The sequence below is a fragment of the Balaenoptera musculus genome, chromosome 11 (genome assembly GCF_009873245.2).
Source record: "Balaenoptera musculus isolate JJ_BM4_2016_0621 chromosome 11, mBalMus1.pri.v3, whole genome shotgun sequence".
NCBI lineage: Eukaryota > Metazoa > Chordata > Mammalia > Artiodactyla > Balaenopteridae > Balaenoptera > Balaenoptera musculus.
In genome coordinates, this window is record NC_045795.1 from 38,480,080 (window position 1) to 38,503,274 (window position 23,195).

The 23,195-nt window shown below is 40.7% G+C and overlaps 1 protein-coding gene across 1 annotated transcript in view; it reads left to right on the forward strand.

Annotated features, from left to right (window-relative positions):
* SLC26A8 (solute carrier family 26 member 8) overlaps window positions 1–23,195 on the forward strand; it is a 71,273-nt gene that overhangs the window by 39,785 nt on the left and 8,293 nt on the right. Inside the window, exons 8-16 of the mRNA XM_036870320.1 lie at window positions 5,493–5,575; window positions 9,703–9,850; window positions 11,371–11,484; window positions 16,313–16,390; window positions 19,859–19,954; window positions 21,362–21,468; window positions 21,550–21,619; window positions 22,006–22,098; window positions 22,208–22,339. Coding sequence (XP_036726215.1) covers window positions 5,493–5,575; window positions 9,703–9,850; window positions 11,371–11,484; window positions 16,313–16,390; window positions 19,859–19,954; window positions 21,362–21,468; window positions 21,550–21,619; window positions 22,006–22,098; window positions 22,208–22,339 — 921 coding nt within the window. The remainder of the gene's footprint in view (window positions 1–5,492; window positions 5,576–9,702; window positions 9,851–11,370; window positions 11,485–16,312; window positions 16,391–19,858; window positions 19,955–21,361; window positions 21,469–21,549; window positions 21,620–22,005; window positions 22,099–22,207; window positions 22,340–23,195) is intronic.

A 23,195-nucleotide genomic window follows, 5' to 3' on the forward strand; every position in this document is an offset into this window, starting at 1 on the left:
CTAGCAATTTTTTTTTTGGCCATGCCACGTGGCTTGTGGGATCTTAGTTCCCTGACTAGGAATCAAACCCAGGCCCCCAGCAATGGAAGCATGGAGTCCTAACCACTGGACCGCCAGGGAATTCTAGCAATTTTGAAAAACAGAAAGAAAAAAAAAGGAGGAAAAGAAATTCCTATAGCTGCACTATCCAAAGTCAACTACAATTGATATTTCTGTACTTTCAGTTATTCACACCTTTTTTCTTTCAAACAAATACATGACAGGCCTATGCTCAGTATTGATGAATTTCTGTATTCTTTTATGTAGAGGTTTCATTTCTATTTTAATATAGCAGCAACCACACTGTTATTCAGCCTCCTTTCATTCTCCTTTTGCTACAGTAAAGGAATTGAGGGAGATGAGATGTTCAATGAAAACTAATCCATGTCACTAAGTGGCAGAGCCTGGGTTTGGGGAGGAGGGGCTGCTGGGGAAGGTGTGTGTTTATGTATATGTCCTAGGTTTTTTTAACATCTTTTTCTTTAGATCAGGGGAAATGTTAAACTAAATAAATATGATTGTTTTCTCTCTTTTCGAGAATATTAAAAAAATGTTGTCTAAAGATAACATTTCTTGTTTGTTTTAAGAAATCTGGGGGAATTCCCTGGTGGTCCACTGGTTAGGACTCCACGCTTTCACTGAGGAGGGCGTGGGTTCAATCCCTGGTCCAGGGAACTAAGATCCTACAAGCCGTGCCATGCGGCCAAAAAAGAAAAAGAAAAAGAAATCTGATAAAATTTATCTTTTGCAGTTAACATTTTTGCAATAGTAAAGACATTTTCATAAGTAAAGCTCAGGTTTTTGGAGTCAGCATTTCTCTTACAAGGATCAATAAATCTTTGGGTGTCCATGAGCATTATTTTCCCTTTAAGAAGTGTTCTGTGATAATTAAAGTTCACCGTGTGCTCCCCTATATTTCCTAGCTGCCCTTGTAGTTAGGCAGGACCATGCAACTTTGGGGTCAAAGCATAGGCGAATAGGCATGAGTTCCCATTGTTCCTTCTTCCCCTGCTGTAGTAATCATAGGGGCTATATGTTGAGGTGATAGAGTCTCCAGGTAGAATTAGCCTGGATCCCCAAGGCAGTATTTGCAAAGAAGCTGTCCGGAAGAGACATTGACCCACAGTGGACTTTGTGTGGGTAAAAAAACAACTTTCAAGTGTTAGGGCACTAAGATCTCATGGTTTGTATATTGCCACAGTATAACATATTCTATGCTAACTAATCCAGGTCCATACTCTTCATGACTGAAAGAGTATAGGAATTGCTTTGGAAACTGAGACCAAGCTCTGTCTCATAACTGTTGTCTACTTCTTGTGGAGGTGCATATCCTTTCTTCCTTGGAGTAGTTAAAAAGCTATCAACTCATAAAGGCCAAGAGCTGAATGGCTGCTTTTATACAAGACCTTCCAAAACACTGTATACGAATAGTGGGGTTCTAGAACCCAAGGGACAATGTGCATATGGAGTTTGGGGAGTGGAGTCAGAGGCAACCTCTCCTTCTCTTGGAACCAAGTACAGCTCTGGCTTCTTAGGAAACGGAGGCTTTGGAGTCACCAGCAGATGGCATCTGTGACACAGACATCAGCGCACTCTCTCTGTTTCTATCTCTGTTTCTGTGTCTCTCTTTTATTCCAGCTTTATTCAGGTATAAAATTATAAGATATTTAAAGTGTGCATCATGATGATTTGATATAGATATACCTTGTGAAAGGATTTCCCCCATCTAGTTAATTAACACATCCATACCCCATACATTTATCTTTTTTTTTTTTTTTGGTGAGAACATTTAAGTTCTACTCTCTTAGCAATTTTTAAGTATATAATAAAATGTTATCAACTATAGTCACCATGTTTTACGTTAGATCCTCAGACCTTATTCATCTTGTAGCTGAAAGTTTGCACTGTTTTACCAACCTTTCTCAATTCCCCCATCCCTCAGTCCCTGGCAACCACTTTTCTACTCTCTGTTTCTATGAGCCAGACTGTTTTTGTTTTTGTTTTTGTTTTAGATTCCATGTATAAGTGATACCATGCAGTATTTGTCTTTCTCTGTCTAGCTTATTTCACTTAGCGTAATGCCTTCAAGGCCCATCCATGTTGTCACAAATCAACCCTCTTTTAAGAGACATCAGCAGCAGGGATCATCGTGATGTTCCTTTAAGCAACCTCAAAGGCAATAACATTAACCTGGGTTATTAGGAAAGGAGAGAAGTAAGAGTATAGAGGATGCTGTGGGTTGACTATGGCTGACAGATTGGTTTGTGAGCCACAGATAAGACATTCCTTTGAGGAATGCTATAAGTAATTAGGATGCACCATGAAGTGAAGTGGAGGAATAAACTGAGGTCCAGCAACAAATGGAGGTGGAGACTTAGAATTATTGCAAATTAGGCATTAAACATTTTTTTTTAAACTTTATTCTATAAATTTATTTATTTATTTATGGCTGTGTTGGGTCTTCGTTGCTGCGCGGGGCTTTCTCTAGTTGTGGCAAGTGGAGGCTACTCTTTGTTGCGGTGCGCAGGCTTCTCACTGCAGTGGCTTCTCTTGTTGCGGAGCATGGGCTCTAGGCGCAAGGGCTTCAGTAGTTGTGGCACGTGGGCTCTAGATCACAGGCTCAGTAGTTGTGGCGCATGGACTTAGTTGCTCCACGGCATGTGGAATCTTCCTGGACCAGGGCTAGAACCCGTGTCCCCTGCATTGGCAGGCGGATTCTTAACCACTGTGCCACCAGGGAAGTCCCGGCATTAAACATTTTTGTGACCTGATTTATCCTCAAAGGTTATTTATTTATTTTTTTAAATAATTTTTTTATAGCTACTTTTTTTTTTTTAATTTTTATTTATTTATTTATTTATTTATTTTATTTTTGGCTGTGCTGGGTCTTCGGTTCGTGCGAGGGCTTTCTCTAGTTGCGGCAAGTGGGGGCCACTCTTCGTCGCGGTGCGGGGACCGCTCTTCATCGCGGTGCGCGGGCCTTTCACTATCGCGGCCCCTCCCGTTGCGGGGCACAGGCTCCAGACGCGCAGGCTCAGCAGTTGTGGCTCACGGGCCCAGCCGCTCCGTGGCATGTGGGATCTTCCCAGACCAGGGCTCGAACCCGTGTCCCCTGCACTAGCAGGCAGATTCTCAACCACTGCGCCACCAGGGAAGCCCTCCTCAAAGGTTATTGAAGCCTGCAATACACTACTTATACACATGTCAAGTCAAGTGATTGGGAACATTTTCTACTATGTAGCAGGGATTAGAGATGTAGTTTAGAATTGGAAAAAGACCTCCATGTTTCGCTTGGAAATGAGGAAAGTAGGAGAGGGAGGATGAGAGCTGCTATGGTGTAGCGGGTGAAAAGCTTTTCACAACACCCCATAAGAAACTACTGTTAAGATGTGCTGGAGATGGGCTTCCCCGGTGCCACAGTGGTTAAGAATCCGCCTGCCAATGCAGGAGACACGGGTTCGAGCCCTGGTCGGGGAAGGTCCCACATGCCGTGGAGCAACTAAGCCCGTGCACCACAACTACTGAGCCTGCGCTCTAGAGCCTGAGAGTCACAACTATTGAGCCCGTATGCCACAACTACTGAAGCCTGCGTGCCTAGAGCCCGTGCTCCACAACAAGAGAAGCCACCACAATGAGAAGCCCACGCACCGCAACAAAGAGTAGCCCCCGCTCGCCGCAACTAGAGAAAGCCCGTGTGCAGCAACAAAGACCCAATGCAGCCAAAAGTAAAATAAATAAAATTAAAATATATAAATATTAAAAAAGAAAAAGATATGCTGAAGGAGGGACTTCCCTGGTGGCGCAGTGGTTAAGAACCCGCCTGCCAATGCAGGGGACTTGGGTTCGATCCCTGGTCTGGGAAGATCCCACATGCCATGGGGCAGCTAAGCCCATGCGCTACAACTTCTGAGCCTGTGCTCTAGACCCTGTGAGCCCCAACTACTGAAGCCTGTGCGCCACAACTAATGAAGCCCGCACGTTCTAGGGCTCACGTGCTGCAACTACTGAGCCCACTTGCTGCAACTACTGAAGCCCATGCATCTAGAGCTCATGCTCCGCAACGAGAGAAGCCACTGTAATGAGAAGCCTGCGCCCCGCAATGAGGAGTAGCCCCCGCTCGCCACAACTAGAGAAAGCCCACGTGCAGCAACGAAGACCCAACGCAGCCAAAAAAAAACGAAAGATGTGCTGGAGGAAACAGCACATACCCTCCAATCTGTCCTTTAGATGGTAGTCTCAAATATTAAGGGAAAATTTTAAGGCAATATTTGGGATCCAGGTAAAATAAACTGACAAATAATTCACGAGTTTCATAGATGTAAGAAATTGTACATACTGTATGTTCATAATTAATGTATGTGTATGTGTGTATTTGTATATGTATATATTTAAGCTATATAGCAAACACCAAAAAAAAGCATCAATAGTAGTTATCTTTGGGTGATTTATTTCTGCTTTTAAATTTTTCATATTTTCTCTATTTTCCTTAATGAGCAAGTGTAACCTTTATACTGGAAATGAAAGCGTTTCTTGGCCACTTGCCACACTTCTTGTCCCTTAACTATATAAAGATCGCAACTTTTCTGTTGATCCAGATCTTCCTTCCATTCTGATCTGTAGGCTTCCTAGGGGTCATCATCTGAACACAGCATCACAGGTAAACCAACTGCTATCCTGCTCAGTGTCTGGCTGAACTCTTAGAGTAGATGCTGGGAAAATATTTATGTGTTAGTAGGGATAATGGGGTAAAGCAACTATATATTATTATTTTAAAATGGGCATTGAGTTCTCTTGTCTCTGCTTTAATTTGCTTTGGTGTGAGGTCTTTATAAGGTGTAACAGCTGCTAGCTTGTCTGTTTTCCCTCTAACAGACATTAGAAATGGAAGGGAGACTTGGCATTTCAGAAGGAAATGAAAGGAGAAAAAAAAAGCAAGTAATTGCTTTGCTAAAGCAATTTTTCGTGTGTGCTATCAAATGCTGCTCCATCTTATTAACGGTTATTAATGATTATCAATATACCTCAACAATCCCCCAGAGGGCTTACTTGTATTGGGACAGTGTATCTAGATTTTAAAACTTTTAAAACTGAGGTCTTGGTACAGCTATTATCTGAAAACATGTTTATACTTGATCCAGATTATTTAAAGTTGGTGAGGAAAGAGAAGTCTAGGGCAACCATTTTTTCCTATTACTATGTCAGAGACCAAGCCTGAATTTGTTTTTCATTCTGGTTACAGTGCTAAAAAGAGTTCAGGAAACCAAAAGAGTCGGGGAGGACTTCTGCCTTTGTTGCTCCACTGAACTGGCACTGCCTCTTTCTCCAACCTTCATGTATAGGGACTGCCGCGTATTGCATTCCCTGTGCTGCCAGAGGCTATGGGCACCTCTGCTCTTGGAAGCAATACATAATATTTAGATGATCACATGCCTTTTCTTTTTAAACCCCTACAGATTATTGGCTTCGCTGCATTTGCAAACAAGATAAACGTGGACACAGAAAACAGCAAGATGCTCATTGATATGATTCCTTACAGGTTGGTAACTCCACTTTTCAAGACTACTTTTCCCTTCCTGTTAACTCCTCTTAGCCTCTGACTACATAGCCTGATTGGTATCATTGACCAAAACAAACAGAGTGCCAGTTAGTTCTCCAGCAAGGATGGGTTTATTCGGGATCAGCAAAGAATTGCAATTTGGGGTCTGCAACCATGGCGAGTCACATGCAAGTCCTCCCACAGCAAGGGAAGAAGTTTTTATAAAGGAAAAAATAAAATTGGAGTTGGGGGTGGCTATGGTAAACAAAAAATCTATGGCTTTTCATTGGCTGAGTCCTTTGCCAGGAAAGAAGAGGAGTCTTTCTTCTTCCTGTTGGGCTCTGCAATGGTCACAGGGTGTGAGAACTCCCCCTTTTGGTCTCCCAACTCTACTTAATTATTTTCTGTTTATTAATTTTTTTTTAAACAATATTCTCTGCTAACAGTCTCTGGCCACAGCCAAATCCGGGTCATGGGCTCAAGTTCATTTTAGAACACAGAGGTTCTAAAGGACAAGGGCTAGGACAACCCCGTTCTTCTCTGGTCAGCCTTTGACTCTCTTCCCATGGTTGAGCCAATCCCCTTACCCAAGTAAACTACTGGATGCAATGAATACCAGAGAGACTCATGCATCTTTCTCACAGCACATTATGAACCTTCTCAACCTCCATACCTGTCTGATTAACTCTCAAGGATGGGACAAGAGATACCTCTGTTTTCCTAACCTCTCCCTGGGGTTCAGTGCTCAGGAGGTGAGCATTCCTTCTGTCTTCACCTACTTAGACTGAATTGGTGTCCTTGAGCAACATTACTTCATCACTCTGAGTAGAAAGCCTTCTTCAAGTAGTCTGGCATATGGAGTTCTTAAGGACTTGCAATTAATTTACATTATGATTCCTACCAGTAACTATGGGGCATCACTCTTGCTTCTGTTAGGGAATTATAGTTTCTTTAACCTTGACCAGATGAATCACTTTAGCTAAGAAAGGCAGCATACCACAGTTTCTTGGCTCAGGAGAAGGCTTTTGAAGAGCATTGTTTATTTCCTCATGTTCTTCAATAGGGAATACAGCAAAGAGTCAATGATATTGGCTAGCCCCCAGCATACAAAACAGAGGCTACTTTGATGCAACCAGATTGAATTAATCTCATATCCTACCAGTTCTCAGTGAAATCTAATGATGATTAAATACATTTGAAATTCTGTTCAATTTTTTTAAACTGTGAGCAGGCAACCTAGGTACCAGGGAATACAATGTTAAATAAGACTTGGTCTCTGCCCTCAGGAAAAAAAAATGACAAGGGCAACAATGGGATTGATGCTTTACATAATTATTTTATGTCATTTGTTCCTCACAGTAATACTATAAGGAAGATATTATCTTCTTTTTATGGCTCAGGAAACTAAGGGTTACCAAGTTTAAGTTACTTATCCAAGCTCACACAGCTGGTCAGTGTCAGAGCTACTATTTGAACCCATTTCTATTTAATTCCAAAATCTAGTATAATATCCCCTCTATTATACTTACTTAATACGCTTCTGTTATTAATGACTTAAAAAGCACACAATTAACCTTTGCTTATATTTCATCATAAGATTCAAGGGTATAGGTAGAGAAACAAACATTTCAAAAATCTAATTTTAGGTATTGCTTTGAACTCCCTTTTTATTACCTGTTTATCCATGGTTGCTAGGGACTAGAAAAACTGAACAATTTAGGTTAGTTCCTTTCATGTCCATGTCACCTTTTAACTAAATTGCTGATGAAGAATTGAATGTTACAGAAAACAGCAGGAAGGAAAAAAACAGTAGTTTATGCTGTTATCATACTAAATATTTAAGGTTTACTAACATAGATTTGGGCAATAGATTCATGAAAATTAAAATCTTTTGTGCATCAAAAGACACTATCAACAGAGAAAAAAAGACAACTCACAATATAGGAGAAAATATTTGCAAATCACATATGATAAGGGATTAACATCCAAAATACATAGAGAACCCCTAAAACGCAACAACAAAAAACCAACAACCTGACTCAAAAAGTGGAGAAAGGACTTGAATAGACATTTTTCCAAGGATGATACACAAATGGCCAATAAACACATAACATGCTCAACATCACTAATCATTTGGGAAATGCAAATCAAAACTACAATAATTCAATAGATGCCACCTCACACTCATTAGTATGACTACTATTTTTTTTAAAAAAAAGACGAAAATAACAAGTGTTGGTGAGGATGTGCAGAAAATGGAACTCTTGTGCACTGTTAGTGGGAATGTAAAATGTACAGCCACTGTGGAAAGTAGTATGCTGATTCCTCAAAAAATTAAAAATAGAATTGCCAAATGATCCAGCAATTCTACTTCTGGATATATACTGCCCAAAATTAAAAGCAGTGTCTTGAAGAGATATTTGTGTACCTATGTTCATAGCAACATTACTCACAATAGCTGAAATGTGGAAGAAACAAAAGTGTCCATCGATGGATGAATGGATAAGCAAAATGTGTTATATACATACAATAGAATATTTTTTTGACAGTAAGAATATAGTTTTATTTATAGAAGTAATAAAAGGAATATACCACACAAGTATTTTACATACAAAACACCTTAGACACAAAGATATGGAAGTGAATTTTTAGTTTATTCACATTGAGTCTAGAATACTAGGTGACCCATTGTCACCTTTAAAAAACAGAATCTTGTCACATCTCTTGAATACAAATTAAACAGCTCAGACTGAGTTGGTCGAGGTCACATAGAATCTGGAACTCACTCTAGTCTGTGCCTTTACCCTAACTCTTGAAGCTGCTACACTCTTGACAGAATAATTCAGTGGGTGGTGAATCAGACAAAACAAACATCAAACAGACTCTCCTTCACAGCATGGCAGGTGTGAGGGAAAGATAAACTTTAAACAAAGCTGTATTTATCTCGCAACAATGCCCCAACTGGAGCACTTTTTTTTTTTTTTCTGTAGACAGATACTCCTAACACACGACTTTTCTGCTGCTCAAGAACCTTCAATGGCTCCCCAGTGCCTATGAACTCACAATGGCAGCATGTTAAGGCTGGACTTTTCTTGTTTGTGACTAGCCCCAGTGGCTTAGCTGAAATTGTCTAAGATTTGATTGGAATTCAGTATTAATTGTGAAGTGGGAGAGAGAGACTGAAGGCTTCATAACGGTTCTGGAATGTGCTTAATTTGGGCACTGAAAATCCAAATATTTTAGCATTCAACTCCCCTCATACAATAGAATATTATTCAGCCTTAAAAAGGAAGGAAGTTCTGACATATACTACAACATAGATGAACCTTGAGGACGTTATGCTAAGTGAAATAAGCCAGTCAGAGAAAGACAATTACTATATGATTCCACTTATCTGAGGTACTTAGTAGTCAAAATCATCAAGACAGAAAGTAAAATGGTGGTTGTCAGAGCTGGGGGGAGGGGGAAATGGAGAGTTATTGATTAATAGTTATAGAGTTTCAGTTTTACAAGATGAAAGAGTTATGGAGTAGGTGGTGGTGATGGTTGCACATTATGAATGTATTTCATGCCACTGAACAGTACATTTAAAAATGGGTAAGATGGTAAATCATGTTATGTGTATTTTCCCCAATTAAAATAATTGGGGAAAAAAAGGTGTGGATAAGAATCAGAAGCAATTTTTACAAAGGACAATGACTAAAATTATACTCTAAAAGATTTGAGTTTGACTAGAAGGGAATACATTGAGCTTTTTAGCTCTAAACCATCTTAGATATGATATAAGCCTATTTACCCACTGGTATGGTCTCAAACAGTGTAAATAAACTATTTTTCATCAATTTTTGTAGTTTTGCCTGTCCTATTTGTTGCCATTGGTACATGGCAGAAAGCTTGAACTAGAAGATAGCAGGGCATGTTCTCTTAATGGCTTTTGTAACCTGGCTTGATTTGCTGGCAGTTTTCGCAAGCTGCTGCCTGAGTTGCTCTTCTTATCTCTTATTTTTATTTTTTAAAAAAGGGTCAGACCTTCTGATATGGATGAAAAAGTATGATAAGGTTGGAGTGGGGGAGATGCCAATAAATGATTCCTGCTATCTAAGAATAATTCCACCATTGTATTCCAGCTTCCTGTTTCCTGTAACGCCAGATGTGAGCAATCTTACTGAAGTTCTTTTAGAAGCGTTCTCCTTAGCTTTAGTGAGCTCCTCTCTGCTCATATTTCTGGGCAGGAAGATTGCCAGTTTCCATAACTATGATGTCAATTCCAACCAGGTGAGAGGACAGGCCTTTCTATTGCTTTCTCTGACCCTTTAATCTTTGTTCTCTAACCTTAGCCTGCAGTTAAAATGAAGACTGGATTCTTCTGTAACCAGAGAGTCACTTGGACCATAATTTGAATTACAATTACCAAAGGATGTTTTAAAATTATTTATTTATTTATTTATTTATTTTTGGCTGCGTTGGGTCTTCGTTGCTGCGTGGGGGCTTTCTCTAGTTGTGGCGAGTGGGGGCTACTCTTCGTTGCGGTGCGCGGGCTTCTCATTATGGTGGCTTCTTTTGTTGCGGAGCACAGGCTCTAGGCACGCAGGCTTCAGTAGTTGTGGCACGTGGGCTCTAGAGCAGAGGCTCAGTAGTTATGGTGCATGGGCTTAGCTGTTCCATGGCATGTGGGATCTTCCCGGACCAGGGCTCAAACCTGTGTCCCCTGCATTGGCAGGCGGATTCTTAACCACTGTGCCACCAGGGAAGTCCTACCAAAGGATTTTTGAGAAGTGTGGTATACTTAACTCTGAAGCCACTTGAATTAATATGCGTGTTGTTACTCTAGAACAGATATGGTGTAGGGAGGCAAGAAGGTAATGTATGGCATCATGTTGTTAAGCTAGCAGAGTTCCTCTCCTCTTCTTTTATCTTCCTTTCCACCAAGTCCTTAGAAGTCAACCACATGCCAAAGCACAATAAGAAATGCAGTGGAGGGGTTCCACTGCAATGCACTCCAATGCAGGGGGCTCCGGGTTCCATCCCTGGCCAGGGAACTAGAGCCCACGTGCTGCAACTAAGAGTTCACATGCTGCAACTAAAGAGATCCCGCATTCCACAACGAAGACCCAGTGCAACCAAATAAATAAATAAATATTTTTTAAAAAGAAATGCAGTGGAATATCAAAACTAGGCTAATAATACAATTAAGTTGGCCTCCCAGAAATAGTCCTTGTCATTTTTTTTTTTTAGTTTCCGACCATTTTGAGTTTGGCCTTTTCCCTAGAAATTAAAAAGGGAATATGGGGACTTCCCTGGCGGTCCAGTGGTTAGAACTCGGTGCTTTCACTGCCGTGGCCCCAAGGTTCAATCCCTGGTCGAGGAACTAAGATCCTGCAAGCCGCTTGGCATGGCCTAGTGGCCTAGTGGTTAGGATTCTGGGCTTTCACTGCCTGGCCCGGGTTCAATCAGTGTCCCACTTTGACTTTAGGATAGTATAGAAGGAAGCAAGAAAAATAGTACTATATTTCTCCCTGTCATCCTAAATTCCCAGCAATCATGCAGAAGAGAATAATAAGGCAAATGTCTCATTTACTCACTTTGAAAAAGGACTTTCCTTATGATCTCTAGCTAAAATGAAGGAATCAGATTTGCCATCCTTCACTTCTTTCCAATAATATTTCAGTGTTATTTGAAGTGATGTAAACAACCCTGTCTTCATACATAAGAGATAACAGTATGCCTTTAGTTCAAACTCAAATCAGCCTTCTTTGACAAACAGTGGGCCTAAAGTATTTGCCATTTCTTTACAGGATTTAATAACCATTGGCCTTTGCAATGTCGTCAGTTCATTTTTCAGATCTTATGTTTTTACTGGTGCTGTTGTCAGGACTATTATCCAGGATAAAGCTGGAGGAAGACAACAGGTATGTGAAATAGAATTTGATCTCTAATATAGAAAGACACTTAGGTCTATTCACATGTATATTCACAGAAGGGGATTATATTAGTTTAACCATGTTACTGTTTTAATGTGATGCTTGTTTGGGAAGAATTTGGATTTCATGCTTGGCTTAATTTTTGCTTAGATTTTGTCTTAAAAGCTATCTGTCAATGTGGAACTTGAAAGTCATTTTCTATAAAAATACTCTTCTGTTAAAGGCTTCTATGTATTAGCCCACAAAAAGCTACTTTCCATGTAACATACCTAAAAGATAATATTTCAAATAAACCAACCATCACCTGTTAACATTTTTTTCTATGGGGAGATATATTCTCAGCCCTAGTCTGGGAAAGCAATAATATAACTCTCTCCTTCCCGACAGCAGAAATAGAAACTTTCCTGGTTTCCTCAAAGGGCATGACAAGAGGCTTTCATGATAGAGAATAAAGTCTTTGTCTAGGTGAGCTTAGGGAATTTATGACCATTCTACCTTTGTGTAAGAGAAAATTATCTAGGTCAGACCCTCTTCAGGTATCCTGAATTAGTAAACTAAATATACAGGGGTATGGAAGGGAAGAGGGAAAGGGAAAATGTTGGCAGAGAAGGCTCTAAAGGCAAGCTCTCTGTCTAATTGTAGGTAAGAGATTTTTTTTAAATTTATTTATTTTTGACTGGGTTGGGTCTTCGTTGCTGCACGCGGGCTTTCTCTAGTTGTGGCAAGCGGGGGCTACTCTTCGTTGTGGTGCACGGGCTTCTCATTGCGGTGGCTTCTCATGTAGCGGAGCACGGGCTCTAGGCGTGTGGGCTCAGTAGTTGTGGCTCGTGGGCTCTAGAGCACAGGCTCAGTAGTTGTGGCACATGGGCTTAGTTGCTCCGCGGCATGTGGCATCTTCCTGGAGTAGGGCTCGAACCCGTGTCCCCTGCATTGGCAGGCGGATTCTTAACCACTGAGCCACCAGGGAAGCCCTGGCAAGAGAGTTTTTGAGTCCAACGTTCATGAGTTTTAAACTGACCAGATAAAAGTTACAACTTGACAGCATGAGAGGTGTCCCATCTCAGTTATATAGCATGAATAAATGTCAAACAACTATCAGAATTGAACCTGGAGTAAGCCCATGGAATGAGTCGGGGATCAGGAGGCACAGAAACAGTGACAGAAGTCAAAGACAAGCTTAGGCCACAGCAGCACAGTAGGGAGGTATAGCCATGGTCAAAAAGTGAAGTGTCAGAATGGACACTAAATCTGAATGGGGAAAGATAAAGTGTCACAGTCCATGGGTAAATATAAGTGAAATATAAGGTGAAAGCCAATAAAAGTCAGAAGATTGGGCAGGGGTGAGAGCATGGGTCTAGAGTAAGCCCATACCATATGATTTTATGTAGACTGAGTTTTTTTGTCACAGAGCTTCTGCCAGACACATTGGCCTTTAAGGTGTATGTAGCTGTTTTGCACTACTATTTGACCAAAAGAAGGAAGATGAGTTATGTTAAAAAGAAGGATGTTCTATGCAAGTGTGAAAAAATTTTGAAGTCAAAATGAGAGGATTTTATGGTAAGAAAAAATGGAAATTCCAGACATTAGTTCCCACTAACTTGTGACCACACACTTTGTTTATTTAGTATACAAGCATAACAAATTTGGGGAGAAAAGATGCATGTGGTTGGAAAAAACTAAATTACAGTGCAGGTAAAATTAAGTGCAGAATAAATACAATAAATTTTAAAATGCCATAAATATTGCAAGAAGGAGAATGATGGATGAAGTGAGACTTTCATGGATCATTGCAAGAGGGTTAGGATATGTATAGATGGAGGGAGGGAGGAAGGGCTTCAGTTCAGCCTCAGAGTTGCCTTTAGCCTGTTGGACAAAGTGCCTGCTTCAAAGGTTGCCGATGGCTCTCATTCTGTTTTCTGCTATGGCTTTGTTCTCCCCTACCAATGACATCTCTCTTTGTGGTACAGTGACCCTTCAAAGGGAAGTATGTCCCCAGGGATACTGGTAAGTCCTTCCCCAAGACCCTGACTTGCCCAGGGCAAATTGCTGGTTCAAGCAGAGAATGCCCCTGGCCCTGGCCCTCCACATTGGAGCTACCCCACCTCCAGTAAGTTTCTGATCTGGACTCATTCAGCCTTCTTCATCCCATAGCAGGGGTTATTCTCTCCACCCTTTTTCTCTGGGGACTTTTGATTCACTCTGCCTGAGAACACCCCCACTTTTTCAAAGCTCCTCAGGACTGCAGGAAAGAGAGGCTAGGGGGTTGGCTCTGAACCTCTCCGACATGACTTGTCACCAAGAGCCACTTATGTATATATGTATTATGTATGTGTGTATGTATGTATGTGTGTATGTATGTATGTCTGACATAAATACAAACTGTATAAAATGTGTCTGAATTTCACTTTAATTTCTCCCTATCTAGAACCCACTTGTCTTCACTGGTTGCAGCAAAACCTATCAGCCCTTCCAGCCATGGCCTGGGCCTGCTCATCCAGTTCTGACCACTATGCTTCCCTCTTTTCTATGATTGGGTTCCTTTCCTTGTTCTCTGCTTTCCAAGGACCAGCCTTCTTGCCTTGTCCCCAGGGTCCCAGAACTGCTTTTAAAAATGAGTTATTATTTTAAAAAAGAAAAGAAAAAAATTATCAAAGAGAGAAATGAGCTGTGTTCTTTTTAGAGGAAGCAGATAGGACAGTGGAGAGAGCCTGGATTTTGGAGTCAACCGGTCAGGTAGATTGAAACCTGACTCAGTAGTTCTAGATGTGTGACCTTGGGCAAGTTATTTTCACTTTCTGAGGCTCTAGTCCTCATCTGTAAAATGGGGATAAGGATAACCTTTCAGTTGTGAGAATTAAACTGGATGACAATAGTGCCCACCATAGTGCGTGTCACTTAAGATGTTCAAATATCAGAGCTTCTACCCCAGGTCCCTAGTGCCCTGGCTGGTCCATGGTAATGTACTGTCAGCTGCTTATGGAGCATTTGGTGTCTGAGGGTCTGCGTGTCAGTAGTGGCTGTGTTTTATGGGACCTCACATTGCCTTGAATCCCCAGAAAGAAGGTAGAGTCAGTCTTTGTTCAAGAAAGCCTGGAAAAGTGATGGAAAATCAGAGCAGAAAAGCAAAACATGCATGAGATGTAAAGTTGTACATGCTCATTGTCTCTAGACCCTGTTCAGGCACTGAGTCTGGGATTCTGAGAGCCATCAAGCATCCTCCTAAGGCACAGTGCCACCAAGGATGGCCCTCTGATCCCAAAGCCCACTCCTTTGCGTGTGCAGCCATGGGGGACACACAGTTATTGGCAGGTCTCCCTGAGCAGCAAGTTTTATGGGATTCAGTGTCTGGTTTGTACTCATTTTAAACTAGGTTTATACAGCTAATTTTGGTGTCTGTATGTCTTCGCTTCCTTAAACATAATCAGAAGAATTTTGGAGAAAGGAGTAGAAGGAAGGAAAAGTCCTGATATATTTTCCTGTGCTAATCAAAGCAGTTTCTTCTCATAGTGCAAGACTGCCTGAAGCTAGACCCTAAAACTCGGTGCAGCAACAGGCTGATATATGGACATTGGCTGGAGGAACTTATGGCTTCAGTTACCTTTTTTTAGTTCCACAGTGTATAAAATGTTTGCCATGAGAACTTCCTGAGTTTCAGTTACAGTGATCCATTTTCCTGAATCAATCTCCCTACACTCTTCTCTCAAGGTTCAACTTTTCCATGTTGGGTTGGTCCCATTAGCTGTGCATCAGCTGGGATGGGGAAAGAAGGAAGTAGGATGTTAATTTCATTGCGATTATTTTCAGCGATACATTTATATGGCAAATAGCAGTGAGTAATGAGAGGGAATCCAGTAGGAAGTTATTTTTTTCACACCTAATAAAAAAAGAGAAAAAAAGTTAGAGAATCATTGCTGAGTGGTCATTTAATGGTTTAGATTTAAGGTTGCTTGTTCTTGCTTGTATATGCCATTGTTTTGATTTGTGGTTACAGTTTTATACTCCCTCCACCCCCATCACAGTGGGAAATTACACTGCTTTATATTATTTTTTCTTAGTAAGGGTTTAAACAATGGAAATTTATCAATAGAGGATATAATGAGTTCAAGATTATGTCCAGAGAGCCTTGAGATTATAAAGGGAACTATGCTTCTTCGCTTTCTACCTGTATTTGCCAATCTGAATCACTGCTTACCAAGTAGTACTGAGCCCAGAGTAGTCAACCCAGGTGGGATAGGATCCAGAGCTCCTATATACAGCCCTGACTCATGTTCTTAACCTTTTTTGATGGCAGTGAGGCAGAAGGAAACTGAACTAGGAAAATCAGAAGTGAATATCATGGTGTTTTTAAGATGAAGCACCACTAAAGCTGTTAGATGGGAAGCTATCCAGGCTCCAAAAGAGCGAGGTGGAATGGTTGGGATTTTAGGGCTGACAGTGATGAGTCTACCAGGGCTTTTCTAAACTGTTCAAAGAAGGGTTAAATTTAGGATGAAGTGCAGGCTGGATTTTAGGAGACTTCAGATTCATAGCACAAAGCTGTGGCAAGAAAGATTCAGATATCCAAGACAATCTGGGACTTTTCAGAAAGCCTTCATACGTCCAATCAACACGTATTTATTGAGTACCTAGTATGTGTTTAGCACTTTGACAGGACCTGAAAATGTCAGTTCACCAAAAATGCACTTATGCTGGATGGTTATACTCAACCCCTTTTAAGAAAAAAATGACATGCTTCTCACCAAGCAGAAGGCCTCAGTCGCAGACAGGGACCAATACATTCCTGATGGTCTCTCTCCAACTGGCTCTGTCTCCTCAGTTTGCATCTCTGGTAGGCGCAGGTGTGATGCTGCTCCTGATGGTGAAGGTGGGACGCTTTTTCTACAAACTGCCAAATGTAAGTAGAACTAATCAAATAACTAAGTCAAGAAAGAACGGATCTCCAGATTATATCTTGGTGGGGCATCTCTGAGGAGAACTGCATTCAACTGATCCCCAGTGGTTGCCCCAGCCTATTTCTAGCTCCTTTTCTTTAAAATAACAGCCACTGCCTCACAGGATTGGGAGTTAAATAAGATAATATGTATAATATAGAGAGAACAGTTTTGAGCTAGTAATAAGCACTCAAACAATTGTTATTCTTCTCGTTCCCGTTAATTTTTTTTTTTTTTTTTGCTTAAGCTATAAAGTAAGCTTTGGAAGTAAGGATTCAGTTAAACATGACCAAAATAGACTTCTGATGCCAGAACACCCAATACCACCACAGGCTTGGAAGCTCATTGTGCATTCATGCCATCTGTTTTCCTAAATAGTTTCCAGAAGTCCTTGTTCTGCATTCATGTGAACTCAATCCCCCTACTGCTGCCACACTGCCTCTCGGTCAGTTCAGAACACTAAAGGCAGCATCTAAAAATTGAGTTTTAACTCTGTGTTCAGCTAGGATGCCCTATATACTTATGTGCCATTTCTTCCCTTTGTGTGAGACGGATGACCTTACACTTAGAGATGCCAGGTGCATTAATTACTAGCTATAATCGATTTGTTCTAAGTTACAATACAGATGAATGCCCAGTCATCATAATTTCCTTTTAAATTTCCTTAATGTTCCCTTTAGCCATTTTTAGATAGTACTAAGGGAGCGGGAAGGAGATTTTATTCCTGGTGCAGCAGCTTGGTTACACACTGAGGTGGCAGTCCCTAAGCTGGAGTGGTTGTAAATATTATGCCCATCCTTTTGAATGCGTTTATCCCACCTGGTAAATATCAGGTTTCAGTAGAGCAGGACCATCTCAAGGCTGTTGCTGCCTTCTGCTCTTGTGATTCAGGGACCTTGGAAACCAGCCATGGAATATATGCATGGTGGGTGGGATTAAGCTTCTGTTTATCACACAAGCTGTCCTCTGATTCCCAGCAGAAGCCATTTACAGAATTTAGTTTATATAGCGCCTTTGGTGCTATAACTCTTGGGAGTCTATTTTCGGAGGGCCACTCACTAATTTACTTTGAACAATGATATTTTTCCATTCTAGAAGAGTCAGAATTTTTAAAAATCTCAAATAAAAATCTGTCAGAATTCACTGAAGGGTAGTGATAAAAGTAGGTAAGCCCTCCCTTACTATAAATATGTTGGGGATAGAACAGCCCTTGCTTTTGGCCAACCATGTTATGGCATGTTATTTTTACATCATCTAGTTAGGATGTTTCTGGGTGAGAAAATGTGAGTACAATCTGATCAGTGGAATATCTGAATTTCTATAACACTGGGACTCTATGAGTATTAAACTACGAATGATTCCTTCCTTCTTTGAACGACTGTGGATAGCTTGTTGCAAAATCCTTAGGAGAGTAATTGGTGGAACATCCTGGCTAGGATCTCAGCTAGTTAGCAACGGAACCAACATAAATTTTTAAAAAATGTAATACAGGGACTTGCCTGGCAGTCCAGTTGTTAGGACTTTGTCTTCCAGTGCCCAGGGTACAGGTTCGATCCCTGGTCAGAGAGCTAAGATCCCACATGCCTCATGGCCATAAAACCAAAACATAAAACAGAACAAATATTGTAACAAATTCAGTAAAGATTTTTAAAAAAATAGTCCTCATCAAAAAAAAAATCTTTAAAAAAACCATAATGCAAATAGTATATTCAATATTGTTCCAATTTTGTGTGAAAAAATACATAGGCTATACCAAAACGTTAACAATAGTTATCTCTTGTATGATGGAAATTATGTATAAATTCAATTCTTCTCTATACATGAGCATGTTTTATCTTAATATTAAGAAAGGTAAAAATTTTATTGTATATTATGTCATGAAAAGATTTGTTTCCTCTTCATACTCCATACCTCAAGCCAAAAATCTGGTAAAAGCCCTATGAAGTTGAATTTCTTATCTTTCCTACCACATCTCCCTGCGAATTGTGGAAATTTTGGGAGATTCTTGACTGGAAAGAAGATGAAGATGGGAAACAAGTAATTTCTGCTGACTTCATCTTTGTTCTTCCCTCCTCTACTGACCTGTTAAGACCAAGTGGTCACTGAGTAACCTCAGAAAATAAAAGTAAGCTTGGATCCAATCCATTCCTGATGATAGGATCAGTTCTAATTCCCAGGCAGAGTATATAGAAGAGAGGATGGCTAGGAAAAGGATGAGAATTGTTTCTTAAAGTAGGTTCAATTCTACTTTGAGGCCCTGATGATTTTACATCCCTATGAGTATCCATCTTCATTTTCTTATATTTAAGACACTTTCTTTCCATTAGAAAGGGAGACATGCTTACTTTTAAAACTTTGGAAAATTCACAATAGATAAAAATCTATTTTTTAGATAGACTGGTTACACACTGAGGTGGCAGTCTCTGAAGCCATAGTCACAAATAAACCACTATTAACATTTTGGCATATATCTAACCAATATTATTCTCTATAAATGGATAATACTTTGCGTAATTGTGATCTAACTGTACAATCTGGTATTCTTGTTTTAATTTAATATGTAGCATGATACTCCATACTATAACTTAATCATCTTAAATTAGGTTATCTGCATTTTTGTTATTATAAATAACACAACAGTGAGCAATTTTGTACATCTACCCTTTTCTATATTTAAGATAGATTTCTAAGAGTAAAACAAAATTTCTGTGTGAAAGCATATTAGCATTTCTTGATATATTGCCAAATTATTTTCCAAAAGGGCAATACTCAACGCCCATTTTTATGGAATGTCCTCAATGTTTTAAATTTGCTAATTTAACTTGATGGACAAAAAATTGGTATCTTATTGTTGAAATAATTGTAGTACATCATGATTAGACTTGAAAAAAGCCCAACTATTTCAGCATTCCTGTGAGTGGAAATTCTCTTAGTTTGTCATCCCTTTTGAGAATGGTTTCTAAGCAACATCGGTAACATAGATTATGTCAAGCAAACTACACAAAGCAAGGCCAAGTAGGCAAAGATAAGAAAAATGGCCAAAGGTGCCAGCCTCCCTGAGGGCTTGCCTCAGACACCAAAGTGACAACATGGAAGCAGAAGGGGCTAGATGATCATAACCTGCAGGTACTCTTCCTCTCACTGTCAGGGTAAGTAATCAGTGACCTGAATCTAAAAGGGGCTTGTGGTAGCTGTACCGGCCAAATGAGTGACCTGGCCTTGCCTTGTTTTGTGCATTTGACAAATTATGGATGCAAGCAGAGAAAAACGTGGAGAATACTTATTTGATTAGACAATGAGTCAAAGCATGGACCTGGTATTTTTATGAAATATCAGTGCATAATATCTCTGAGTGGCAAGGTACCTTTGTGGAAATTTGGGAGTTTTACCCCTGAAAGGAAAATGAAGCAGTGTTTATCTTTTCCCCACAGGCTGTGCTGGCTGGTATTATTCTGAGCAATGTCCTACCCTACCTTGAAACCATTTACAACTTACCCAATCTGTGGAGGCAGAACCAATATGACTGTGTGAGTGTAGATGTCCTGAGGTGGTGGGGGAGGACAGAGAGGAAGCCTGCAGAGAGGGGAAGAGAACTAACAAAAGAGATCAACCTGAAGCCACTGTCTGATGCCTAGTACTCTCTGATGCCTAGTACTCTACTTTTGCTTTAAAAAGGGAGTCAAGGTTATTGGTGCATGGAAATACCCATTCCAACTATGCAAAGTTAAATAAAATGCAATTAAGTAACTGCAGTTACATACAGATCTAGTAAAAAGGGTTTATCATACATTGCATATTTGAATGACTTTTAATCCGGTTAATAGAAATACATTCCAGGATGGGAGACACAAATTCTAACAAGAGAAGGAGGTTTCTTTCCAGGAAGAGTAACTGATGGAGCATTCTCCTTCTCTCTAGAGCACAAAACTAGAGGACATAAAGGGGAGACAGCAAGAAATAAAAGATGGGGGATGTGATACAATGAGAGGAGAAGCACCCAGAAGAGGCAAAGAGATAGGAAAAAGGATCATTTTTGGATGCAGGTCCCTGAGAAGTTAAGAGGGGAATGTGGTCCAGTGCACGGGTAGAGCTTCTAGTCTTAGGAGGAGGGATAGCACTTCCAACAGACCTGGAGAGAACGGGGGAAGGTTGAGTGCAGATACTAACTAACAAGTGGCAGGTGGAGGGGGAAGTAAATACTTAAGGGAGTTTCAGCCTATCTTCTTCTTTTTTAAATTTTTATTAGAGTATTGTTGATTTATAATGTTGTGTTAGTTTCAGGTATACAGCAAAGTGAATCAGTTATACATATATCCACTCTTTTTTAGATTCTTCTCCCATATAGGCCATTACAGAGTATTGAGTAGAGTTCCCTGTGCTACAGCAGGTTCTTATTATCTATTTTGTATATAGTAGTGTGTATATGTCAATCCCAGTCTTCCAATTTATCCCTCCCCCCTCAGCCTATCTTCTTTGTGAAAATGAAAGTCAAATCACCTGCTGAGAGTGATGGAGAAGGTGGTGGGATAGGGGCTTGAAAAGGATAATAAAGACTCCCAATAACTATCATAGCTCTTAAAATAGCAACCACTAATTTGGTGAGTGTTCTGGGTTGCTTTACAAATAATATTTCTAATCTCAATAAATTCTATAAAGCAGATATACTATTATTCCTATTTTTCACACGAGGAAACAGAAGTTTTAAGAGAGAATTAAAGAGAGAAGTGACCAAGGATGCATAAAAGAATTGCTAGGTAGCCCTGGGACCCAATCATTTTTGATGGCATCAGTTCATATGGCTGTGGAATTTGTTCTCTAAATCCTAGGTGTTGGCAGAGAAAGGGTAAAGGTGAGCTGAGAAAGAGAACTTGTGATTTTCTCAGTTCTGCTTGTTATCACGGTCTTCCTCTTCCCTTCTTCCTCTTTTCCATAAGCTCATTTGGATGGTGACATTCATATCTGCAATTTTACTGGGACTGGACATTGGATTACTTGTTTCAGTTGCTTTTACCTTCTTCATCATCACGGTTCAGTCACACAGGTACTTTGTCTCAGGTAATAGGAGGTGGGCCATGGCAAGGTAAGGCAACTGTGACCTAAAGGCAAATGCATTTACTTTCAGAACTAAGATTCTCCTCCTGGGTCAGATCCCTAACACCAATATTTATAGAAGCTTCCATGACTATCGGGAGGTAAGAATCCAAATCAGTCCCACTCCTTTGCCCAAAGGATGGGGTGGACCAGGCCTGCTGCTTAGTTTTTCTACAAAACCCCTTTGCTCCTGTCTGCTGCACTGCAGATATGCATTTACAAAGGTGGGGAAAGCAATGCAGCCAGTTAAGGATAATTTTAAAATGTCCTTTGGGGGAGGAAGGCCAAGAAAAATAGAGGCGTGAGGAAATGGAGGGGAAAAGAAGAAAGCAGGAAAAGCAGGGGATGAAAATGGGAGGAAGGAATTTGCTAGATCTTGCTTCTTATAAAGAATACAGATTCTCCAGGAGGTTCTAAGGATTTCTTTTTCTTACTCCATGAAAGAGCTGAAAAATTTCCCTCAAGTTTACATTTATTTGTCTTGCAGGTTACAAACATTCCAGGGGTGAAGATCTTCCAGTGCTGCAACTCCATTACATTTGTCAATGTTCACTACCTAAAGCGCAAGCTGTTAGAGGGGGTGAAGGCTCTCCTCCCCAGCCTCTCTCCACCTGCTCCCCTCCCCTTCCCCGAGTATTCTCCCCTCCCCCATTCACCATCTGTATGTGACCCCCTCATATGTCTTTCAGGTTGAAATGGTAAAGGTGCCTCTTACAGAAGAAGAAATTTACAGCCTGTTTAATCAAAATGAAGATGGCCCCCAGCGAGGAAAGATTTGTTGGTGTTTCTGCAACAGTGATGAACCGGAGCCACCGCCCAGGGTTAGAAACACGTCTTCTTTTCTGCATTTTTCTCCACATTTTAGAAAAAAGAAGTGCACTAGTAGTTTTTTAAAAAAAGAAAGAAAAGAAAAGAAAATCTAAACACCCTCAGGGATTTTAACTCTTAGACGAACCATAAGTAATTGGAAATCAAAGATTTCTACTCAGAAATGGAGACACGGGTTCCCTTTCAGGTTCAGATCTTGCCCTGAAAGTAGGAGGCAGGGGGAGATGTCCTGACTCCTGATTCCCTTCTCAATGGCCAGCAACTTATCTGAGCACAGAGTACAGTCTGCCTGTTGACATTGTCAGTAGTTCCCTGGTTGTCCCTGTTTCCTTGACTTTTATCTTAGCTCCCTGGCTATAGATTTCTGAAAACAAGTGACTTAAAGATTGTTTTCTAATTGCAGCAGGGTCAAGGGCAGGCAGGGTCAAGGTGGCTGGGGTTCCCAAGGATCTGTCAGAGTCTCCTGATGTCTGCCTGTGACCAGGGAAATGATGATGTGGGATGGAGGGCAGATTAGCAGACATGGGGATTTTACAGCATCTGAAGATTATTTTAGCAGATGAGTTACAGTGCTCATTAATTTCCAACTCAGATTTGGTCTAAATATTCCCTTTCCCCAGGGCAGGGCTGTTCATTTCCAGCTTCGAGGCCTTTCATTCACACAAACACCCTAGAGGAGCAGCTCTGTCTACACACACACACAGACACACACACACACACACGAACACCTCCCATCCCCCTCCTCACCTACAATACCAAGCACCCACTCTCATTGCCATACACCCGAATGGAGCATAGGTTCTACTGAGCTCCTGGAAAATACCGACTTCCCTGCCAAGAGGACTGCTC